The sequence below is a fragment of the Peromyscus eremicus genome, chromosome 1 (genome assembly GCF_949786415.1).
Source record: "Peromyscus eremicus chromosome 1, PerEre_H2_v1, whole genome shotgun sequence".
Classification (NCBI taxonomy): domain Eukaryota; kingdom Metazoa; phylum Chordata; class Mammalia; order Rodentia; family Cricetidae; genus Peromyscus; species Peromyscus eremicus.
In genome coordinates this window covers 181,517,921-181,538,551 of record NC_081416.1, presented here as the reverse complement: position 1 = coordinate 181,538,551, position 20,631 = coordinate 181,517,921, and the positions used below count along the sequence as shown (strand labels likewise).

General features: G+C 40.3%; 1 protein-coding gene across 1 annotated transcript in view; it reads left to right on the top strand.

Moving 5' to 3' along the window:
- LOC131902818 (leukocyte immunoglobulin-like receptor subfamily A member 6) overlaps positions 1-20,631 on the top strand; it is a 32,197-nt gene extending 11,566 nt beyond the window's left edge. The window contains exons 7-9 of the mRNA XM_059253775.1: positions 681-996; positions 1,133-1,435; positions 20,331-20,631. Of these exons, the coding sequence (XP_059109758.1) occupies positions 681-996; positions 1,133-1,435; positions 20,331-20,461 (750 nt within the window). The 3' untranslated portion in view covers positions 20,462-20,631. The remainder of the gene's footprint in view (positions 1-680; positions 997-1,132; positions 1,436-20,330) is intronic.

Below are 20,631 nucleotides of genomic sequence, written 5' to 3'. Positions count from 1 at the left end.
GTTTTAAATTTTAGACAAAAAGGGGAAATGTGGTGATATTGTGTTCCCCAAAATATTGTGCACTCTAATAAACTTATTTGGGGTCAGAGAACAGAACAGCCACTAGATATATAGGCCAGAAAATTCTGGCACGCACACCTTTAATCTTAGCATTCCAGGGGTAGATATCTGCCTGGATCTTTGTGAGTTCAAGGCCACACTGAAAACAGCCAGGCATGGTAACAAGAGCTTTTAATCCCAGGAAGTGATGGAAGGAAGCAGAAAGGTATTTAAGGCATGAGGATGAGGAACTAGAGCGTGGTTAAGCTTTTAGGCTTTTGAGCAACAGTTCAGCTGAGATTTATTCTAGATGAGGACTCAGAGGCTTCCAGTCTGAAAAAACAGGATCAGCTGAGGAATTGGCAAGGTGAGGTGGCTGTGGCTTCTTCTGTTTCTCTGATCTTCTAGCATTCACCCCAATAACTGGCACCAAGTTTGTTTTTATTAATAAGACCTTTTAAGATTTGTGCTACAGACTGTGGGAGTCAGTGTACAGAAAGTGAGGGGAGAACATAGTGAGATGAGATCTTGGGAGGCTCATGAGATTGAGTCTTCCCATGACATTACTGGTCCTTTTGATATTTAGGAGTACATTTCAAGATCAGCAGCATGTTTGACTTTTACTGTGAAACTGCTCAAAGTCCCACCTCTTTCCCACCCACTTTCTTATAGGAAACCTCAAGAAACCCACCCTCTGGGCTGAACCAGGCTCTGTCATCAGCACAGGGAATCCTGTGACCATCTGGTGTGAGGGGACCAAGGAAACCCAAATATATTTCCTGTATAAAGAAGGAAGCCCAGCACCCTGGTTCAGTCAAATTCCAAAAGATCCTGGTAAAAAGGTCATGTTCTCCATAGCATCCGTGGAAAAGCATCATGCAGGGCAATATCGCTGTTACTCTTATGAATCTGCAGGGTGGACAGAGCGCAGTGACTCCCTGGAGCTGGTGGTGACAGGTGAGAGGACACTAAGTGTCACAATCTTTGCCTCTGTCCACAGGAAATAATCTTCCATAGGTGTGCTTCCATAGCCCATATGCTGGAGTCAGTGTTGGCTGTGTTTTACTTGACAGACTGCCTGCTCCTCTCCTAGGTGTTTACCATGGCAAACCTACTCTGTCAGCTGTGCCCAGCCCTGTGGTGACCTCAGGTGGGAATGTGACCCTTCAGTGTATCTCATCGAAAGGATATGATGGGTTCATTTTGACTGGTGCTGATCTGAAGTTCTCCAGGTCCCAAAAGGCACAGTTATTACACACTGGACAGTCCCAGGCTCTGTTTCCTCTGATCCTTGTGACATCCAGCACACATGGGCCCTTCCGATGTTATGGAAACTATATAAATATCTCAAATGTGTGGTCAGAGGCCAGTGACCCTCTGGAGATACATGTCTCAGGTAAGAAAGTCCACATTCCCACAAGTGGGTGACACCAGACACTCTTTGTCATTAGTACTGCTGCCTCAAGTTGGGATTGAGGTCATGATGGATGAAGGTAACTCTTGATTCCTAAGGCCCAGAGTAGAAAAGGCCATGACACTTTCAAAGCATGATGGCATGTGGAATGTAACAAGAGCCAGGTGGATGACTTCCTGACTCTCTTCCTTCCAGGGCTGTCAAAGAAGCCCACTTTGCTGACCCCAAAAGTCCCTGTCCTGGCCCCTGGATAGAACCTGACACTCAAGTGTTCATCTGAGATAAGTTATGACAGATTTGCTCTGTTCAAAGAGGGGAGAAGTGACCTCATTCAAGTTTATGTTCATCAGCCCCAGGCTGGACATTTTCATGCCAGCTTCACCTTAAGCTCTGTGAATTTCTCCATTGGCGGTCAGTATAGATGGTCTGGTGCAAGCAGTTTCTCCTCTGAGTGGTCAGCCCCCAGTGACCCTCTGGACATCCTGATTACAGATGAGCAATGTAGTGCATTTAGTATGGACCCATCTTGGCACAAACTAAGTTGGGTGGAGACCTGGAATTCATCATCAAGATGATGATGAACATGTCAGGGATGAACAGGCATAGGAGCAAGAGAGTCGAGAAGGGACTGTCTTTTACAATATAGAGACTAGGTTCTGAAAGAGGGGGGCTTAGAGCAATGACTGTAGCCCTTCAGTCACTTATTTTTTTTATCTTTAGGATACCTCCCTGTTACACCCATTCTCTTAGTGCATCCAGGGACTACTGTGTCCTCAGGAGAGAATGTGACTCTACTGTGTCAATCATCAGTCCCAGTGGACACATTCTTTCTGTTCAAGGAAGGTGTAGCCCATCCCTACCTGCCACAAAGATCAATGTCTCAAGATCTACAATATAAGGCAGAATTCTCCATGAGTGCTATGACCCCAGTCTTTGGGGGTTCTTATACATGCTTTGTTTCTAAGAGCTTATCCCCTTACCTGTTATCATATCCCAGTGTCCCCATTGAGGTCACACTCTCAGGTGAGGTTATCCTGACTTTTGTGGGCTACAAGGGTTACCCAGGATAATTGAACTAGGAAGCTTGTGGCTGGGATAGGAGTAAGTTTATCCAAGGGATGGTTATGAAAAGAGGGTCTCCTATGCAGAGATTTAGAAGTGAACTGAGATTTCTCAATGACCATCTCACTCTCTTCTTGGGAACCTAGGAGATTCCAGGTAGGAAGCTGGGAGGTTCTGAAGAGGCTGCTGTGTAGACATAAGACTGAGAAGATATGAGATGGTTAGTGTAGGCTTCCACACATCATTCCCCCAACAAATTTCCCACAGTCTCCTAGGGTCCAAAAATCCATTTCTATAGAGGTTTTAGATTTTTTTTTTATCTAGAAAAGTTGCTTCACCCTGAGTATGTGCAGATGCTCTGTCCCTATGAGTCTTCATTCCTTTATCAGCTTGTCTGATGACTAAGCTACTGAATGTGAAGCAGAGACCCCAACATGGTCTCCAGAAACCCAGAGGCTCAGAAGCTAGGTTGCAATGAGGCATTCTGATGAAGAGTGGTACTGTTGATCTGTCCTAGGCTAAAGTACATGAAAGAGGAGCAGGTGTCAATTGCCCTGATTTTCACCATTCAAGTGAGTCAGGCCATGAAAAACAGCTCTTCATCCCTGTTGTGTCTGACAGCAGAGTTCTAAGCAGGAACTCTACTGCAGTGTGGGTCCAGCAGGAATAAAGCTAGTTATGTGGTTGGTACATTCTTGTCTGGAGAGGTTGACAAGTACTACCCTCTGTCTTGTGAGGTTCTTAATTTCTACACATGTAAACGGAGAAGTCCTGGCAAAGACATTAAGTTCCTTTTAATTATGATCTCATCTGTTTCACATACTTATAGAGAAAGATTCTAGAACCCTGTTCCACAATGGTTCTGCCCCATCTACCACTGTGTTGAAGACATTGTGTTGAGGTGTGGTACAGGGCTAGGACAGGACATTGAGGTCTTTCTTTCCAGTTCATGAGGTTTAGCTCCGGTGTAGGGAACAAAGTGGGAGGACAGATATCCTGGACTCAATCCTCAGCTATGAACCATCCTTCAGGTTGATCTGGGGCAGGAAAACTGACTGAAAGTATCCAGAGATGGTCCTCTGTTGCATGGCTATGAGAATGAGATACAGCAAATACAAAGACCCAACATGGGGTACTCATACAATAGGTTTTCTATCATCTATCTATCTATCTATCTATCTATCTATCTATCTATCTATCTATCTATCTATCTATCCATCTATCTATCTATCTATCTATCTACCTATCTATCTATCTACCTATCTACTGTCTTTCTTTCTTTCTTTCTTTCTTTCTTTCTTTCTTTCTTTCTTTCTTTCTTTCTTTCTTTCTTTCTTTCTTCCTTCCTTCCCCTATCTATCATCTATCTATCTATCTATCTATCTATCTATCTATCTATCTATCTATCTAATTAACTTATTGTTCTCTCTTAAAATGCATCCCAATTGCAGCTTCTCCTCCCTCCACTCATTCAAGTCCCCCACACATCCACTCTGCTTAAGATTCACTACCTCTGCCCAGAAAAGAGCAGGCCACTGAGGGGCATCAATTGAACATGGCACAATATGATACCGTAACATCAGGCATAGACAGTCACATCAACGTTAGGTGAGGTCACCCAACAGAAAGAAGAGCATCCTAAAGGCAGGCAAAAGTGTCAGATACACCTTCATCACTACTGTCAGAAGTTGCCACAAAACACCAAACCAACAACCATAATATATATGCAGGGGACCTAGTGCAGCTCCATCAAGACTATGATTGCTTCTTCATTCTCACACAGTAGATTCTCATTCACAGTTCCTCATTCATGATGTCCTTTGTCTCATAGCACTGGAAAGATATCAAAATGCTGTGATAAGGGTTTCTGTGGCCGATTTCCTACTGCTCTTCCTCCTCACCCTCTCCCTTCTTCTCAGACTCAGGCACCAGAAAAAAGACAGGAAGGGAGGTGAATAGGGTGTGGGAAGCCTAAGTCACAGTGGAAAGTGGGTCCCACTGTGGGCTATCTAAGCAAGGGCTCAGGGCACCAGCTTCACTGAAAGTCCAGACTGGGACAGATCAGCTTAGAAACACTTCTGCAAAATCTGAACACAAAATGTTACCTGAAACATGTGTAATATCCTGTATTGTATAGACTTTTTCAACTCTTGAAAGATTTTTAACATATATGCAATGTGTTATAAGGGTCCCTTCTAGTCCTGAAGGTGCTAAGGGCCTCCAGCTATTAATATATCTCCTACTTATTTATTTATTTATTTATTTATTTATTTATTTATTATTTAAATTAAGAAATTTTCCATTCATATTACACATCAGTCACAGATTCCCCTGTCCTCCCTCCTCATACTCCCCAGCCTTCCCCCCAACCCACCCCCATTCCCACCTCCTCCAAAGCAATATCTCCCATGGGGAGTCAGCAGAGCCTGGCTCATTCAGCTGAGCAGGTCTAAGCCCCTCCTCCCTATGCCAAGGATGTGAAAAAGCGTCTCACCATAGGCGTTAGGTTCCAAAGAGCTGGCTCAGGCACTAAAGACAGGTCCCAGTCCCACTTCCTGGGGGCCCCCGAAACAGTTTAAGCTTAACAACTGTCTCACTTATCCAGAAGGCCTAGTCCAGTACCCTGGGGGCTCCTCACTATTGGTCCACAGTTCATGTGTTGCCACTAGTTTGGCTAGTTGTCTCTGTAGTTTTTCCTATCATGGTCTTGATTTCTCTTCCTCATATAATCCCTCCTCTCTCTTATCGATTGGACTCCTGGAGCTCTGCCTGGGACCCAGTCATGGATCTCTGCATCTGCTTCCATCAGTCACTGGATGAGGGTTCTATGATGTCAGTTAGGGTATTCAGCCTTCTGATTCCCAGAGTAGGTCAGCTCAGGGACATAGTATCGTATTGTGCCATGTTCAATTGATGCCCTTCAGTGGCCTGCTCTTTTCTGGGGCAAGGGGAGTGAATCTGAAGCAGAGTAGATGTGTCTGTGTGGGGAACTGAATGAGTGGAGGGAGTGGAACTCTTGACCATTGCCAGTAGTCTATTGTGGAATCATAATTGTGGATTCCTGGGGAACATCCCTAGCACTCAGTTTCTTTCTATGTGCATGGTGCCTTCATTTGTCATGGTATTGCTTTCCTTGATCTTCCACTCTGTTCCTGATCTAGCTAGAACCTAAGCTCTCTTTCCTCTGACTCTTGCCCTTCATTACCCTCACCCCCACCCCTAGTCTGCTCATGTAGATCACATCCATTTCTGTCACTGGGCAGTGACTGTGTTATTCCTACAGACCTCCTTACTAACTAACCTCCCAGGAGCTGTGGGTTGCAGTCTGGCTATCCTTTGCTTTACATCTAGCATCCACTTATGAGTGAGTACATACCATGTTTGTCTTTCTGAGTCTGGGTTACCTCGCTCAGGACGATATTTTCTAGTTCCATCCATTTGCCTGTGAACCTCATGATGTCATTGTTTTTCTCTGCTGAGTAGTATTCCATTGTGTATATGTACTATATTTTCTTTATCCATTCTTGAGCTGAGTGACATCTAGGTTGTTTCCAGGTACTGGCTATTATAAATAATGCTGCTGCTATGAACATAGTTGAGCATGTGTTTTTGTGGTATGATTGAGCATTCCTTGGGTATATGCCCAAGAGTGGTGTAGCTGGGTTTTGAGGAAGATTGATTCCCAATTTTCTGAGAAACCACCATACTGATCTCCACAGTAGGTGTACCAGTTTGCATTCCCACCAACAGTGGAGGAATATTCCCCTTGCTCCACATCCTCTTCACATAAGCTGTCTCCAGTGATTTTGATGTTAGCCATTCTGACAGGTGTAAGATGGTGTCTCAGAGTCATTTTGATTTTCATTTCCCTGATGATTAAGGATGTTGAGCAATTCCTTAAATGTATTTCAGCCATATGAGCTTCTTCTGTTTAGAATTCACTGTTTTAACTCTATAGTCCATTTTTAATTTGTATGTTAAGTATTTTGATGTCTAGTTTCTTGAGTATTTTTATATATTCTGGATATCAGCCCTCTGTTAGATATGTGGTTGGTGAAGATCTTTTTCCATTATGTAGGCTGTCATTTTGTCTTATTGACAGTGTCCTTTTCCCTACGAAAGCTTCTCAGTTTCAGGAGGTCCGATTTCTTAATTGTTGCTCTCAGTGTCTGTGCTACTGGTGTTAGATTTAGTAAATGATTTCTGGTGCCAGTGCATTCCAGACTACTTTCTCTTCTATCAGGTTCCAAGTAACTGGATTTATGTTGAGGTCTTTGATCCACTTGGACTTGAGTTTTGTGCATGGTGACAGATATGGATCGATTTGCAATCTTCTACATGCTGACATCCAGTTATACCAGCGCCATATGTTGAAGATGCTTTCTTTTTTCCATTGTACACTTTTGATTTCTTTGTCAAAAATTAGGTGTCCTACCTGTGTGGATTAATGTCAGGGTCTTCAATTCGATTCCATTGGTCCATATGTCAGTTTTTATGCCAGTATCAAGCTGTCATTATCGTAACTCTATACTGTTGCTTGAAGTCAGGGATTCTGATGCCTCCAGATGTTGTTTTATTGTACAGGATTCTTTTAGCTATCCTGGGTTTTTTGTTTTTCCATATGAAATTGAGTATTGTTCTTTCCAGTTCTGTGAAGAATTGTGTTGGGATTTTGATGGGGATTACATTGAATCTGTAGATTGCTTTTGGTAAGATAGCCATTTTTACTATGTTAATCCTACCTATCCATAAGCATGGGAGACCTTTCCATTTTCTGATGTCTTCTTCAATTTCTCTCTTCAGGGACTTAAAGTTCTTGTCATACAGGTCCTTCACTTGCTTAGTTACAGTTACTCCAAGGGATTTTACATTATTTGTGGCTATTGTAAAGGGTGACATTTCTCTGACTTCTTTTCTCAGCCTGTTTGTCAATTGTATATAGGAGGGCTACTGATTTTTTTGAATTAATCTTGTATTCTGCACATTACTGAAGGTGTTTATCAGCTACAGGAGTTCCTTGGTCGAATTTTTGGGGTCACTTATGTATACTAACATATCATCTGCAAATAGTGAAAGTTTGACTTCTTCCTTTCCGATTTGTATCCCCTTGATCTTTTTTTGTTGTTTTATTTATCTAGCTAGAACTTCAAGTACTATGTTGAATAAATGTGGGGAGAGCGGAAAGCCTTGTCTTGTTTCTGATTTTAGTGGAATCACTTTGAGTTTCTCTCCATTTAATTTGATGTTGGTTGTTGGCTTGCTGTAAATTGCCTTTTTTATGTTTAGGTATGTTTCCTGTATTCCTGATCTCTTCAAGACCTTTACCATGAAAGGGTGTTGGATTTTGTCAAAGGCCTTTTCAGCAGCTAATGAAATGATCATGTGGTTTTTTTCTTTCAGTTTGTTTATGGTGTATTACATTGAGAGACTTTCATATGTTGAACCAACCTTGCATCTCTGGGATGAAACCTACTTGATTATGGTGGATAATTGTTTTGATGTGTTCTTGGAGTCTGTTTCCCAATATTTTACTGAGTATTTTTGCATCAATGTTCATAACGGAGATTGGTCTGTAATTCTGTTTCTTTGTTGTATATTTGTTTGGCTTGGGAATTAGAGTAACTGTAGCCTCAATGAAGGAGTTTGGTAATGTTCCTTCTGTTTCTTTTGTGTGGAACAATTTAAAGCGTATTGGTATTAACTCTTCTGTGAGGATCTGGTAGAATTCTGGGTTGAAACGATCTGGTCCTGGGCTTTTTTTTGGTTGGGAGACTTTTAACGATCGTTTCTATTTCCTTAGGGGTTAATGGACTATTTAAATAGTTTATCTGGTCTTAATTTAAATTAGTATGTGGGCCCTATCCAGAAAATTGTCCATTTCTTTTAGATTTCCCAATTTTGTGGAGTACAGATTTTTGAAGTATGACATGATGATTCTCTGGATTTCCTCATTGTCTGTTGTTATGTCTGCCTTTTTCTTTCTGATTTTGCTAATTTGGATGCGCTCTCTCTGCCTTTTGGTTAGTTAGTCTGGATAAGAGTTTGTCTATCTTATTGATTTTCTCATAGAACCAACTCTTTGTTTCATTGCTTCTTTGTATTTTTCTCTTTGTTTCTATTTTATTGATTTCAGCTCTCAATTTGATTATTTCCTGGTGTCTATTTCTCCTGGGTGAGTTTGCTTCTTCTTGTTCTAGAGCTTTCAGGTGTGCTGTTAAGTCACTAGTGAGAAATTTCTCCAACTTCTTTATGTAGGCATTTAATGCTATGACTTTTCCTCTTATCACTGCTTTCATAGTGCCCCATAAGTTTGGGTATGTGGAATATTCATTCTCATTGATCTCTAGTAAGTCTTTAATTTCTTTCTTATTTTTTCCTTGAGCCATTCGTGATTCAGTTGGGCATTATTAAGTTTCCATGAGATTTTAGGCTTTCTGTAATTTTCGTTGTTGTTGAAATCTAACTTTAAACCATGGTGGTCTGATAGAACGCAGGAGGTTTTTCAATTTTTTTGTATGTGTTGAGATTTGCTTTTGACCGAGTATGTCATCAGTTTTAGAGAAGGTTCCATGAGGTGCTGAGAAGAAGGTATATTCTTTTTTGTTAGGATGGAATGTTCTTAGATACCGATTAAGTCCATTTGAGTCATAATATCAGTTAAGTCCTTTGTTTTTCTGTTAAGTTTCGATATCGGAGAACTACCCAGTGGTGAGAGTCGGGTGTTGAAGTCTTCCAACTATTAATGTTTTAGGTTTTATCTGTGATTTAAGCTTTAGTAATGTTTCTTTTACGTATGTGTGTGCCCTTTTGTTTGGGACATAAATGTTCAGAATTGAAACTTAATCTTGGTGGATATTTCCAGTGATGAGTATGTAATGTCCTTCTTGATCTCTTTTGATTGATTTTAGTTTGAAGTCTATTTTGTTGGATATTAGGACAGCCACACCAACTTGCTTCTTAAGACCATTTGATTGGTAAGACTTTTCCCAGCCTTTTACTTTGAGGTAGTATCTATCTTTGAAGTAGAGGTGTGTTTCTTGTATGCAGCAGAAAGATAGTTCCTGCTTTTGTATCCATTCTGTTAGTCTGTGTCTTTTTATAGGTGAATTAATTTCATTGATATTAAGGGATATTAATGACCAGTGATTGTTCATTCCTGTTATCTTTTGGTGGTAATGTGTATATTTCTCTTTTTGGGGATTTACTGCTGTGGGACTATTTATTGCCTGTGTTTTTGTGGGTGTATCTGACTTCCTTAGTTTAGAATTTTCCTTCTAGTGCTTTCTGTAGGGCTGGGTTTGTGGATAAATATTGTTTAAATCTGGCTTTGTCATGGAATGTCTTGTTCACTCCATCTATGATGATTGAAAGTTTTGCTGGGTATATTAGTCTAGGCTGACATCCATGGTCTCTTAGTGTCTGCATCACATCTGTCCAGGTCCTTCTGCCTTTCAAAATCTCCATTGAGAAATCAGGTGTTATTCTGATGATTTTACCTTTATAAGTCACTTGTCCTTTTTCCTTTGCTGCTCTTCATATTCTTTCTTTATTCTGTAAGTTTAGTTGTTTAATTATTATGTGGGTACTTTTTTGGGGGTGGGTCTAGTATATTTGGTGTTCTATAGGCTTCTTGTCTTCATAGGTATTTCCTTCTTTAAGTTGGGAAAGGTTTCCTCAGTGATGTTGTTGAATATATTTTCTGTGCCTTTAAGTTGGTATTCTTCTGCTTCTTCTATCCCTATTATTCCTAGGTTTGGCCTTTTCATGGTGTTTGAGATTTCCTGGATATTTTGTGTTATGACTTTTTTGGCTTTGGTATTTTCTTTGACTGGCGAATCTATTTCCTTTATTGTATCCTCTACACCAGAGATTCTCTCTTCCATCTCTTGTACTCTGTTGGTTTTGCTCGCATCTCTGTACCTGTTCATTTACTCAGATTTTCTATTTCTAGCATTCCCTCTGTTTGTGTCTTCTTCATTGTTTCTAGTTCCCTTTTCAGGTCTTAAACCATTTCCCTCACATGTTTAATTGCTTTTTCATGGTATTCTTGGCTTTCTTTAAGGGATTTATTGATTTCTTCCAGTTTTTATTTGTCTTTTCCTCTATTTATTTATTGATTTCTTCCAATTTTTTTGTTTGCCTTTTCCTCCATTTCTTTAAGGGAATTTTTAATTTTTGTAAAAGGCCTCTAGCATCTTCATGAAGCTGTTTTTATAGTTGCTTTCTTCTTCTTCTTCTTCTTCTTCTTCTTCTTCTTCTTCTTCTTCTTCTTCTTCTTCTTCATTGTGATGTTCAGGTCATGATATTGGAGGAGGGTTTGGTTCTGGTGATGCTCTTTTGTTCTTTATGTTGTTGTATGTATTTTTGCATTGATGTCTGCCCATTTCTTCCTCTAATAGGTATAAGTGGTGCCTGTGTCTGAGTGAGTTGCTGTTGGTCCACTTGGTGCTTGTTGTGTCTGTGTCGCAGGGGCCCCTATCTCCACTTAGCTCTTGGTCTAATTGGAGCAGGCAGATTCTGTGTCTCCAGGAGCTTCTCTTGGCTCAACCCAAGCTAGTTGATTCTGTGGCTCACAGAGCCACTCTTGGTCTTTTCAGGGCTCTTGGTCCAGTCAGAGCTGACAGATTCTTTGTCTCAGGAAGGCTGTCTTGGTCCAATGAGAATTGGCAGATTCTATGTCTCAGAAAGTCACTCTTGGTCTAATGAGGGCTGGCAGATTCCCTGTATCAGGAAGTTACTCTTGGTCCAATGAGAGCTGGTGGTTTGGTTTCTGAGCTTCAGGAAGTTACTGGGGCTTAGGTGGATGGGTATTGGGGAAGGGCATGTAGATTGCAGGTTCTGATGGGGGGTTTAGTGGGGGAGCCTTCTCACAGTTTTCCCTGCTGGCTGGCAACTGGGGCAGAGTTGGGTGGGGTTTCCCGGGAACTGACTGTGTCCCAGGGCTTGGGTCCTAGGGGAAGGACTCTCTGGGTTTGAGAAGAGTCACTCACCTCCTGGTCCAATGGGAGCTGGTGGTTTGGTTTCTGAGCCTCAGGAAGTGACTGGGGTCTCAAGTGGATGAGAATTGGGGCAGGGTGTGTAGATTGCAGGGTCTGATGAGGGCCAGCAACTGGGGCAAAGTTGGGTGGGCATTCTCAGGAACTGACTGTGTCCCCCAATATATCTCTTTCTTTACTCTCCCTCTCTGTCCCTCCCCCAATTCAGCCATCCTGATTATTCATGCTGCCATCTTTCCACCCTCCCCACTACTCTCCCTCCCAGTTTACCCAGGATATCTTATCTGTTTTCCCTTCTTAGAGTGATCCATGCATGTACCTCTTAGGGTCCTCCTTCTTACCTAGCTTCTCTGGGGTTGTGTATTGTAGCCTGGTTATACTTTGCTTTACCTCTAATAACCACTTAGGAGTGAATACATTCTGTACTTGTCTTTCTGGGTCTGAGTTACCTCACACAGAGTGATTTTATCTAATTCCATCCATTTGTCTGCAAATTTCATGATGTCATTATATTTTACCACTGAGTAATATTCCATTGTGTAAATGTGCAACATTTTCTTTATCCATTTCTTGGTTAAGGAACATCTAGGTTGTTTCAAGGTTCTGACTATTATGTATAATGTTGCTATAAGCATAGTTCAGCAAATATCCTTGTGGTATGATTGAGCATCTTTTGGGTATATTCACAGGAGTAGTATTACTGCGTCTTGAGGTAAATTGATTACCAATTTTCTGCCAAACCACCATACTGATTTCTAAGGTAGCTGTACAAGTTTTCACTCCCACCAACAGTGGAGGAGTGTTCCCCTTACTCCACATCTTCTCCAACATAAGATGACATCAGTGTTTTTGATTTTAGCCATTCTGACAGGTATAAGATGGTATCTCATAGTTGTTCTTATTTGCATTTCCTGATGACTAAGGATGTTGAAATATTCCTTAAATGTCTTTTGGCCATTTGAGATTCTTCAGTTGAGAATTCTGTTTTTTAATTAGATTGTTTGGTATTTTGCTCTATTGTTTCTTGAGTTTTTTATGTATTTTGGAGATCAGCCCTTTGTCAGATGTAGGATTGGTTACCATTTTATTATGTTGATCCTACCTCTCCCAGTGCATGAGAGGTCTTGCCATTTTCTGATATCTTCAATTTCTTTCTTCAAAGACTTAAAATTCTTGTCTTACAGGTCTTTTACTTGTTTGGTTAGAGTTACCCCTAGATATTTTATGTTATTTGTGGTTATTGTAAAGGGAAATATTTCTCTGATTTCTTTCTCAGCCAATTTAACATTTGTATCTAGGAGGGAACTGATCTTTTTTTTTAGTTAATCTTTTATTCTGTCACATTACTGAAAGGGTACTGACTTCTTGCTTTTTAATTTGTATTCCCTTGATCTCCTTTTGTTGTCTTATTGCTTTAGCTAGAATGTTGAGTACTATATTGAATAGATATGGAGAGATTGGACAGCATTGTATTGTTCCCAATTTTAGTGGAATCTCTTTGAATTTCTCTCCATTTAGTTTAATGTTGGCTTGCTTTTTATTTTTTTTTTAATGTTTAGGTAAGTTCCTTGTATCCCTGATCTGTCCAAGACCTTTAATATGAAGGGGTGTTGGATATTGTCAAAGGCTTCTTCAGCATCTAATGATATGATCATGTGTTTTTTTCTTTTTCTTTGTGTGTTTGTTACTTTCTCTTTATTGTGGATTAAAAGGACAGATTTTCATTTGTTAATTCATCCCTGCACCTCTGGGATGAAGCCTACTTGATCAGGATAGATGATTTGTTTTTGATGTGTTCTTGGATTTGGTTTGCCAGTATTTAATATCAGTGTTCATGTGAGAGATTGATCTGTAATTCTCTTTCTTTATTGAACCTTCACGTGACTTGGGTATCAGGGTAACTATAGGTTCATAAAATGAGTCTGGCAATGTTTTATCTGTTTCTATTTTGTGGAACAATTTGAGGAGTATTGTTATTATGTCTTCTTTGAAATTCAGGTAGAATTCTGTGCTTAAACCATCTGGTCCTGGGCATTTTTGGTTGGGAGAATGTTGTTGAATGCTATTTCCTTAAAGGTTATAGAATTATTTGAATTGTTTGTCTAGTCTTCATTTAATTTTGGTATGTGTTATTTATCCAGGAAATTGTCAATTTCTTTTAAATTTTCTAATTTTGTGGAGTACAGGTTTTTGAAGTATGACCTGATGTTTCTTTGTATCTTCTCAGTGTCTGTTTTTATGTCTCCCTTTTCATTTCTAATTTTGTTAAAGTGGATATTGTCTCTCTATCTTTTGGTTAGTTTGGATAAGGGTTTATCTATCTTGTTGATTCTCAAAGGACCGACTCTTTGTTTTTTGAATTTTTTGTAGTAGTCTCTTTCTTTCCATTTTATTGATTTCAGCCCTTAATTTGATTATTTCATGTCATGTACTCCTCCTGAGTGAGTTTGCTTTTTTTTTGTCCTAGAGCTTTCAGGTATGTTCACAAGTAACTAGTGTGAGATTTGTCCATCTTTTTTATGTGGGCACTTAGTGTTATAAACTTTCCTCTTAGCACTGCTTTTATAGTGTCCCATAAGTTTGGGTATGTTGTGGATTCATTTTCATTGAATTGTAGGAAGTCTTTAATTTCTTCCTTTATTTCTTCCTTGACCCAGATGTGGTGCAGTTGAGCATTGTTCAGTTTCTATGAGTTTGTAGGCTTTCTGTAATTTTTATTGTTGTTGAAATATAACTATAGGCTATGGTGATCCAATAAGGTATAGGGGGTTATTTCATTTTTACTTCTATCTGTTGAGGTTTGCTTTGTTACCGAGTATGTTTTTGATTTTAGAGAAGGTTCCATGAACTGCTGAGAAGATATATTTTTTTTATGTTTGTGTGAAATGTTCTATAGATGTCTGTTAGGTCCATTTGAGTCATAACATCTGTTAGTTCCCATATTTCTCCGTTAAAATTATTTCTGGCAGACCTCTCCATTGGTGAGACTGAGGTGTTGAAGTCTCCCACTATTAGTATGTGGAGTTTAATGTGTGATTTAAGCTTCAGTAATGTTTCTTTTACAAATGTTGGTGCCTTTTTATTTGGGGCATAAATGTTCAGAATTGAGATTTCATCTTGATGGATTTTTTTCTGTGATGAATATTACATCTCTTTCTCCATTTCTTTTGATTAATTTTACTTAGACGTCTTCTTTTAGATATTAGGATAGCTACACCAGCTTGTTTCTTGGGTCTATTTGATTGGAAAAATCTTTTCTCAACAATTTATTCTGTGGTGATGTCTATCTTTGAGCTCGAGGTATGTTTCTTGTATGCAGCAGAATGATGGATCCTGTTTTTCTACCCATTCTGTTAGCGTATGACTTTTTATAGGCAAATTGAGTCCACTGATATTAAGAGATACTAATGACCAGTGATTGTTAATTCCTGTTATTTTTGGTTTTGTTGGTGGTGCCAGCAGTGTGTTTATGTTTCTCTTCTTTGGGATTTGCTTGTCTGAGGCTATATATTGCCTGTGTTTTTGTGGGTGCAGCTAAATTTCTTGGGCTGGAGTTTTCCTTCTAGTATTTCCCATAGGGCTGGATTTGTGGATACGTATTGTTTAAATCTGGTTTGGTCATGGAATATCTTGTTTTCTCAGTCAATAGTAATTGAAAGATTTGCTGGGTGTAGTAGTCTGGGCTGGCATCCATAGTCCCTTAGTGTCTGTGAAACATCTGTCCAGTACCTTCTGGCTTTCCTAGTTTCCATTGAGAAATTGTATATAATTCTGATAGGTCTGTGTTTATATGTGGGCTTTTTCCTTTGCGGCTTTTCATATTATTTCTTTATTCTTTATATTTAGTGTTTTAATTATTATATGGTGAGGGGACTTTTTTTAGTATAGTCTATTTGGTGTTCTGTAAGTCACTTGTACCTTCATAGGCATTTCCTTCTTTAGGGAAATATTTCTTCTATGATTTTGTTGAATATAATTTCTGTGCCTTTAAGCTGGAATTCTTCTCCTTCTATCCCTATTATTCTTAGGTTTGGTCTTCTCATATTGTCCCAGATTTTCTGGATGACTTTTGTTAAGAATTTATGTGATTTAACATTTTGTTTGCCTGATAAATCTATTTCTTCCATTGTGTCTTCAACATGAGATTCTTCTTTCCATCTCTTTTATTCTGTTTGTTTTGCTTGCATCTGTAGTTTCTGTTCATTTACCCAGATTTTCACTTCCTGAATTCCCTTGGTTTGTGTTTTCTTTATTGCTTCTATCTCAGTTTTCAAGTCTTGAACTGTTTTCTACACATATATGATTATTTTTTCTTGGCTTTCATTAACGGATTTATTCATTGTTTGCCAGTTTTTTGTTTGTCTTTTTCTCCATTTCTTTAGGGAAGTTTTTACTTCCTCTTTAAGGGCCTGTATCATATTCATAATGTTATTTTTAAGGTCATTTTCTTTTGCTTCATCTGCACTGGGTTGCTCAACCCTTGCTGTTGTAGAACCACTGGGTGCTGCTGATTACTAGGTTGTGCTTCGATGGGTGGGGAAGGGGCATGGGATTTTCTCCTGGGGGCCTAGAGCCTATCAAGTGTGACTGTCCAGGCCAGAGTTCAGACACCCATCTCTTCTTCCAATCAGTATAGGTGGGGCCAGTCTTAGGTTAACTCTTTATTAGAACATATCTGCTTCCATGTACATTGTGAGCATATTTTTATGTTTTTGTGATTGTATTGCTGTGTTACTAACAGTTTAATAATTAGAGAAAGATTTAAACAGAAGCATTATGGGAGCTAGGTGGGGTGAATTCAGAGAGAGAACCCCAGACTATCGTTATTTTTTTTAAATTTTTCTTTATTAAGAAATTTTCTACTCACTCCACATACTATCCACAGATCCCCCGTCCACCCTCCTCCCCCCACCCTCTTTCCCAAGCCACACTGTATCCCCATATCCCCCATATAGAGGTCTCCTATAGGGAGTCAGCAGAGCTCAGCACACTGAGCCTAGGCAGGTCCAAGGCCCTTCCCACTGCAACAAGGCTGTGCAAGGTGTCACACCACAGGCACTGGATTCCAGAAGCCTGCCCGTAGACCAGGGACAGATCCTGATCCCCCTGCCTGGTGCCCACCAAACAGTTCAAGCCAAACATCCATCTTCTGTATCCAGAAGACCTAGTCCAGTCCCATGGGGGCTCCACAGCAACTAGTCCACAGTTCCTCGGCTTTTACTAGTGTGGCCAGTCACATGTCCTCCCATCATGATCTCCATATCCCTCTCCTGCAGTATCTCTCTTCTCTCTTATCAGTTGGATTTCCAGAGCTCAGCCTGGTGCCTGGCCATGGATCTCTGTATCTGCCTCCATCAGTCACTGGAAAAAGGCTCTATGATGACAGATAGGTTATTTGCTAGGCTGGTCACCAGAGTAGACCAGTCCAGGCACCCTCTGGACCACTGCCAGCAGACCAAGGTGGGGTCATCCTTATGGATTCCTGAGAGCCTCCCCAGCACCCTGACTCTTCCTATTCCCATGGTGTCCTCATCTATCATGGTATCTTCCTCCCTGCCCTTCCACTCTGTCCCTGTTCCAGCTTGACCCTCCCATTTCCCTATGTTCTCATCCCCTACTCCTCACCCTCTGTCACCCCTACACACCCAGTACACTCATGTAGATCTCATCTACTTCTCCTTCACAGGGTTATCCATGTGAAAGACCCTCCTAAGGTCTTTCCCTATTAGCTAGCCTCTCTGGAGTTGTGGGTTGCAGTCTGGCCATCCCTTCCCTCACATTTAGTATCCACTTATGAATGAGTGATTACTATGTTTATCCTTCTGAGTCTGGTTACCTCACTCAAGATGATATTTTCTGGTTCCATCCATTTGCCTGCCAATTTCATGATGTCATTGTTTTTTTTACCGCTAAGTAGTACTCCATTGTGTATATGTGCCATATTTTCTTTATCCATTCTTCAGTTGAGGGGCATCTAGGTTGTTTCCAGGTTCTTTTTATTATGAATAATGCTGATATGAACATAGTTGAGCATGTGTCCTTGTGGTAACATTGAGCATTATTTGGGTATATGCCCAAGAGTGGTATAACTGGGTCTTGAGAAAGACTTATTCACAATTTTCTGAGAAACTATCATACTGATTTCCAGAGTGGCTGTACAAGTTTGCATTCTCACCAACAGTGGAGGAGTGTTTGATCTTAGCCATTCTGACAGATGTAAGATGGTATCTCAGAGTTGTTTTGATTTGCATTTTCCTGATGTCTAAGGATGTTGAGCAATTCCTTAAATGCCTTTTAGCCATTTGAGATTCTTCTGTTGAAAATTTTCTGTTAAGTTCTGTAGCCCATTTTTTAATTGGATTGTTCAGTATTTTGATGTCTAGCTTTTTGAGTTCTTTATGTATTTTGGATATCAGCCGTCTGTCAGATGTGGGGTTGGTAAAGATCTTTTCCCATTCTGTAGGCTGTTGTTTGGTCTTATTGACTATGTCCTTTGCTCTACAAAAGCTTCTCAGTTTCAGGAGGTCCCATTTATTAATTGTTTCAGTGTCTGTGCTACTGGTGTTATATTTAGGGAGTGGTCTCCTGTGCCAATGCGTTCAAGACTACTTCCTGCTTTCTCTTCTATCAAGTTCAGTGTAACTGGATTTATGTTGAGGTCTTTGATTCACTTGGACTTGAGTTTTGTGCATGGTGACAGATATGGATCTATTTGCATTCTTCTGCATGTTGACATCATTATTTTTTGCACCAGATATTCATGAACCACTGAGAACAAATTTTGTAGCTGGATCTTGGGTTCTTAGCTGGTGAATCAGTGCAAACAAATCTCCAGGGGAATTAGCTTCCAGGACTCTATACTTCAGATTGATCTGGGAGCACAGGAAGGCTACTTCATTCTGAACTGAGAGACCATATTTTTCCATCTGATCTCTCTGGAGTGCTACAAATAAGAGCCATGGCCAGAAGTCCTGAATTCAGAGCACAGTCAGGCTGAAGATACAAAGCCAAAGACCACAAGGAAGCCTGCCACAGCACAGAAATCATTCATTCCAGATCTTCCTGAAGTTATGTGATGAGAATAATGTTAATTTTCAGGATAAAGGAAGATAAAACTTCACAAAAGAATCAGTACTTTTGAGTACTTCACATATCCAACATGTCTTTGTTTCTTAGGAATGACTGAGACTACCACCCAGCCACAAAACTTGACAGAAGCCTAACACAAACAATAATAGGTCTAGCCTATATTGTTTCCTCCCAGGGTCTGCAGAAGAGTCTACCAACCAGCTGAGGATTCTAATCTGAGGAATATTCAATGAATCTATGCACACTAAGTTCTTTAGTTCATTCACTTTATTCTTCTATGGCAATTTTATCTGTACAGTTTCTTTCCTGCTCTCTTACTTAGCTCTCTTTCCCTCCTCCTCTCAGTCCCTCCTGCTCTCAGTCCCTTCTGCTGTTTTTTCATCATTCTACCTAGTTCTTTCCATCTCCATCCTCATCTTTGTTCTTCTCCATCAATCCTCCCAGTGCTCTCAGAGAACCAGTATATATACCCACACAGTAATTCTTTGGTAAAGCAATGTGAGGCTTGAAGTTTTCAGGGTCTCAGAGAGAGGTGATAAGGACCCACACATAAAACAATTAATTATCTGCTTCTAATTACAACCCAAAAGGGGAGTGACTAAAGGGGAGTTCTTTGGTAGAGTTAACTAAAGGCTAAGAACAATTAGGGAATTTATGTGCTCAAACTATAATCTAGAAATGGCTAGGTAAAATGTTAGGGGTCAATAAGTCACAAGAAAGTAAACTGTCTTTGGTGCCACTTTTCCTGCTAGTCCCAGCTATAGCTGCTTTCTGATAGGGAGAGGGACATATGCTAGGTGGCTAAGCAACCTACGTCAGAGCTTGTAGTATTTGGTTAGTAAAAGCACTTTCAATCAGAGTAATTGCTGAGGAGAAAATCTAGGAATAGCACCTGGCTGAGGAGGAGTTAAAACTTAATTTTCACAAGAAGGAAGCTTGACACCTATCACCTGTCTGGCCTTGTAGGCAATCTCCTGGGGTGAGCAGGAAGTAACTACCTTAACTCAGTAACTAGCAAATGGCTAAAATATCATCCCAGGAATGTGAGCAGTAAATCTCTTAAGTTAGGGTCTTATGTAAATAACCTGGGGTGAAGGTAAGGGGTTGAGGATTTAATTGTTAGTGGTTCTTTTCTCTATCTGTGAGTGAGATGAGCTAATGTTTATCTATGTGCAGTTTTGTCCTTGGAAAAAGGTATCTTTGCTGAAATACTTTTGTCCAGAGACAAAATATTATCTGCCCTTGCCAGATAAATGTTAATGAAAAATAAACACAGCTGGGGACAGTTGTCCAATTACCCCAATGTATAGGGAAAGTTGTACCCAAGATTGAGATGCAGTCATGAGATTACATGTACACTAACATGGAGATGCATGGTAAATGGGGAGAATCATAGTCGTGACTGCACAAGAAGTTTGCAACAAGAGACAGCCAGTTCATTCAAAAGGCGATAATTCCATAACGCCTTGCATGAGGGTTTCCTCTAACAGAACCCTTAGTTCTGATAGGTTGACCTTCTGAACTCTAGCTGTCACTGCTGTATACTCCCATGGGCTTTTGCTACCAGCGGCTCTCAATAGAAGCCATGATAAGTGAGTAAGAAAAGTTCTGGTTTGGGTATGGATAGAGAAGATCAAGTTGAATAATGAGGAGGGAGCTGTTCAGAGTGGAAATTCAGTTATTTTATGGTGGCTTTGGTTTGTCCTGACTTGTTTGTTCACAATCTGCAGTCTCACAGCCCCAGGATCACACAGTGGAGAACCTCATCCGGATGGGCATGTCTGCCTTGATCCTCACAGCTCTTGGGATTTTGCTGTTTGAGGCTTGCCGCAGCCAGAGAAGGACCCAGAATTCATCCTAGAAGTATAGAGGAGAGACCATAGTATGCCTAGTCTGGTGATCGAGTCTTGGAAATAAATTTGAGGATCTCAGGTGCTTTTTAAGAGAAAATTCAGTGCTTAATTTTGTGAATTACTTGTGATAAACTATCCGGCAAGATAATGTGTTTTGGTTGCATGAAAAGACCTAAAT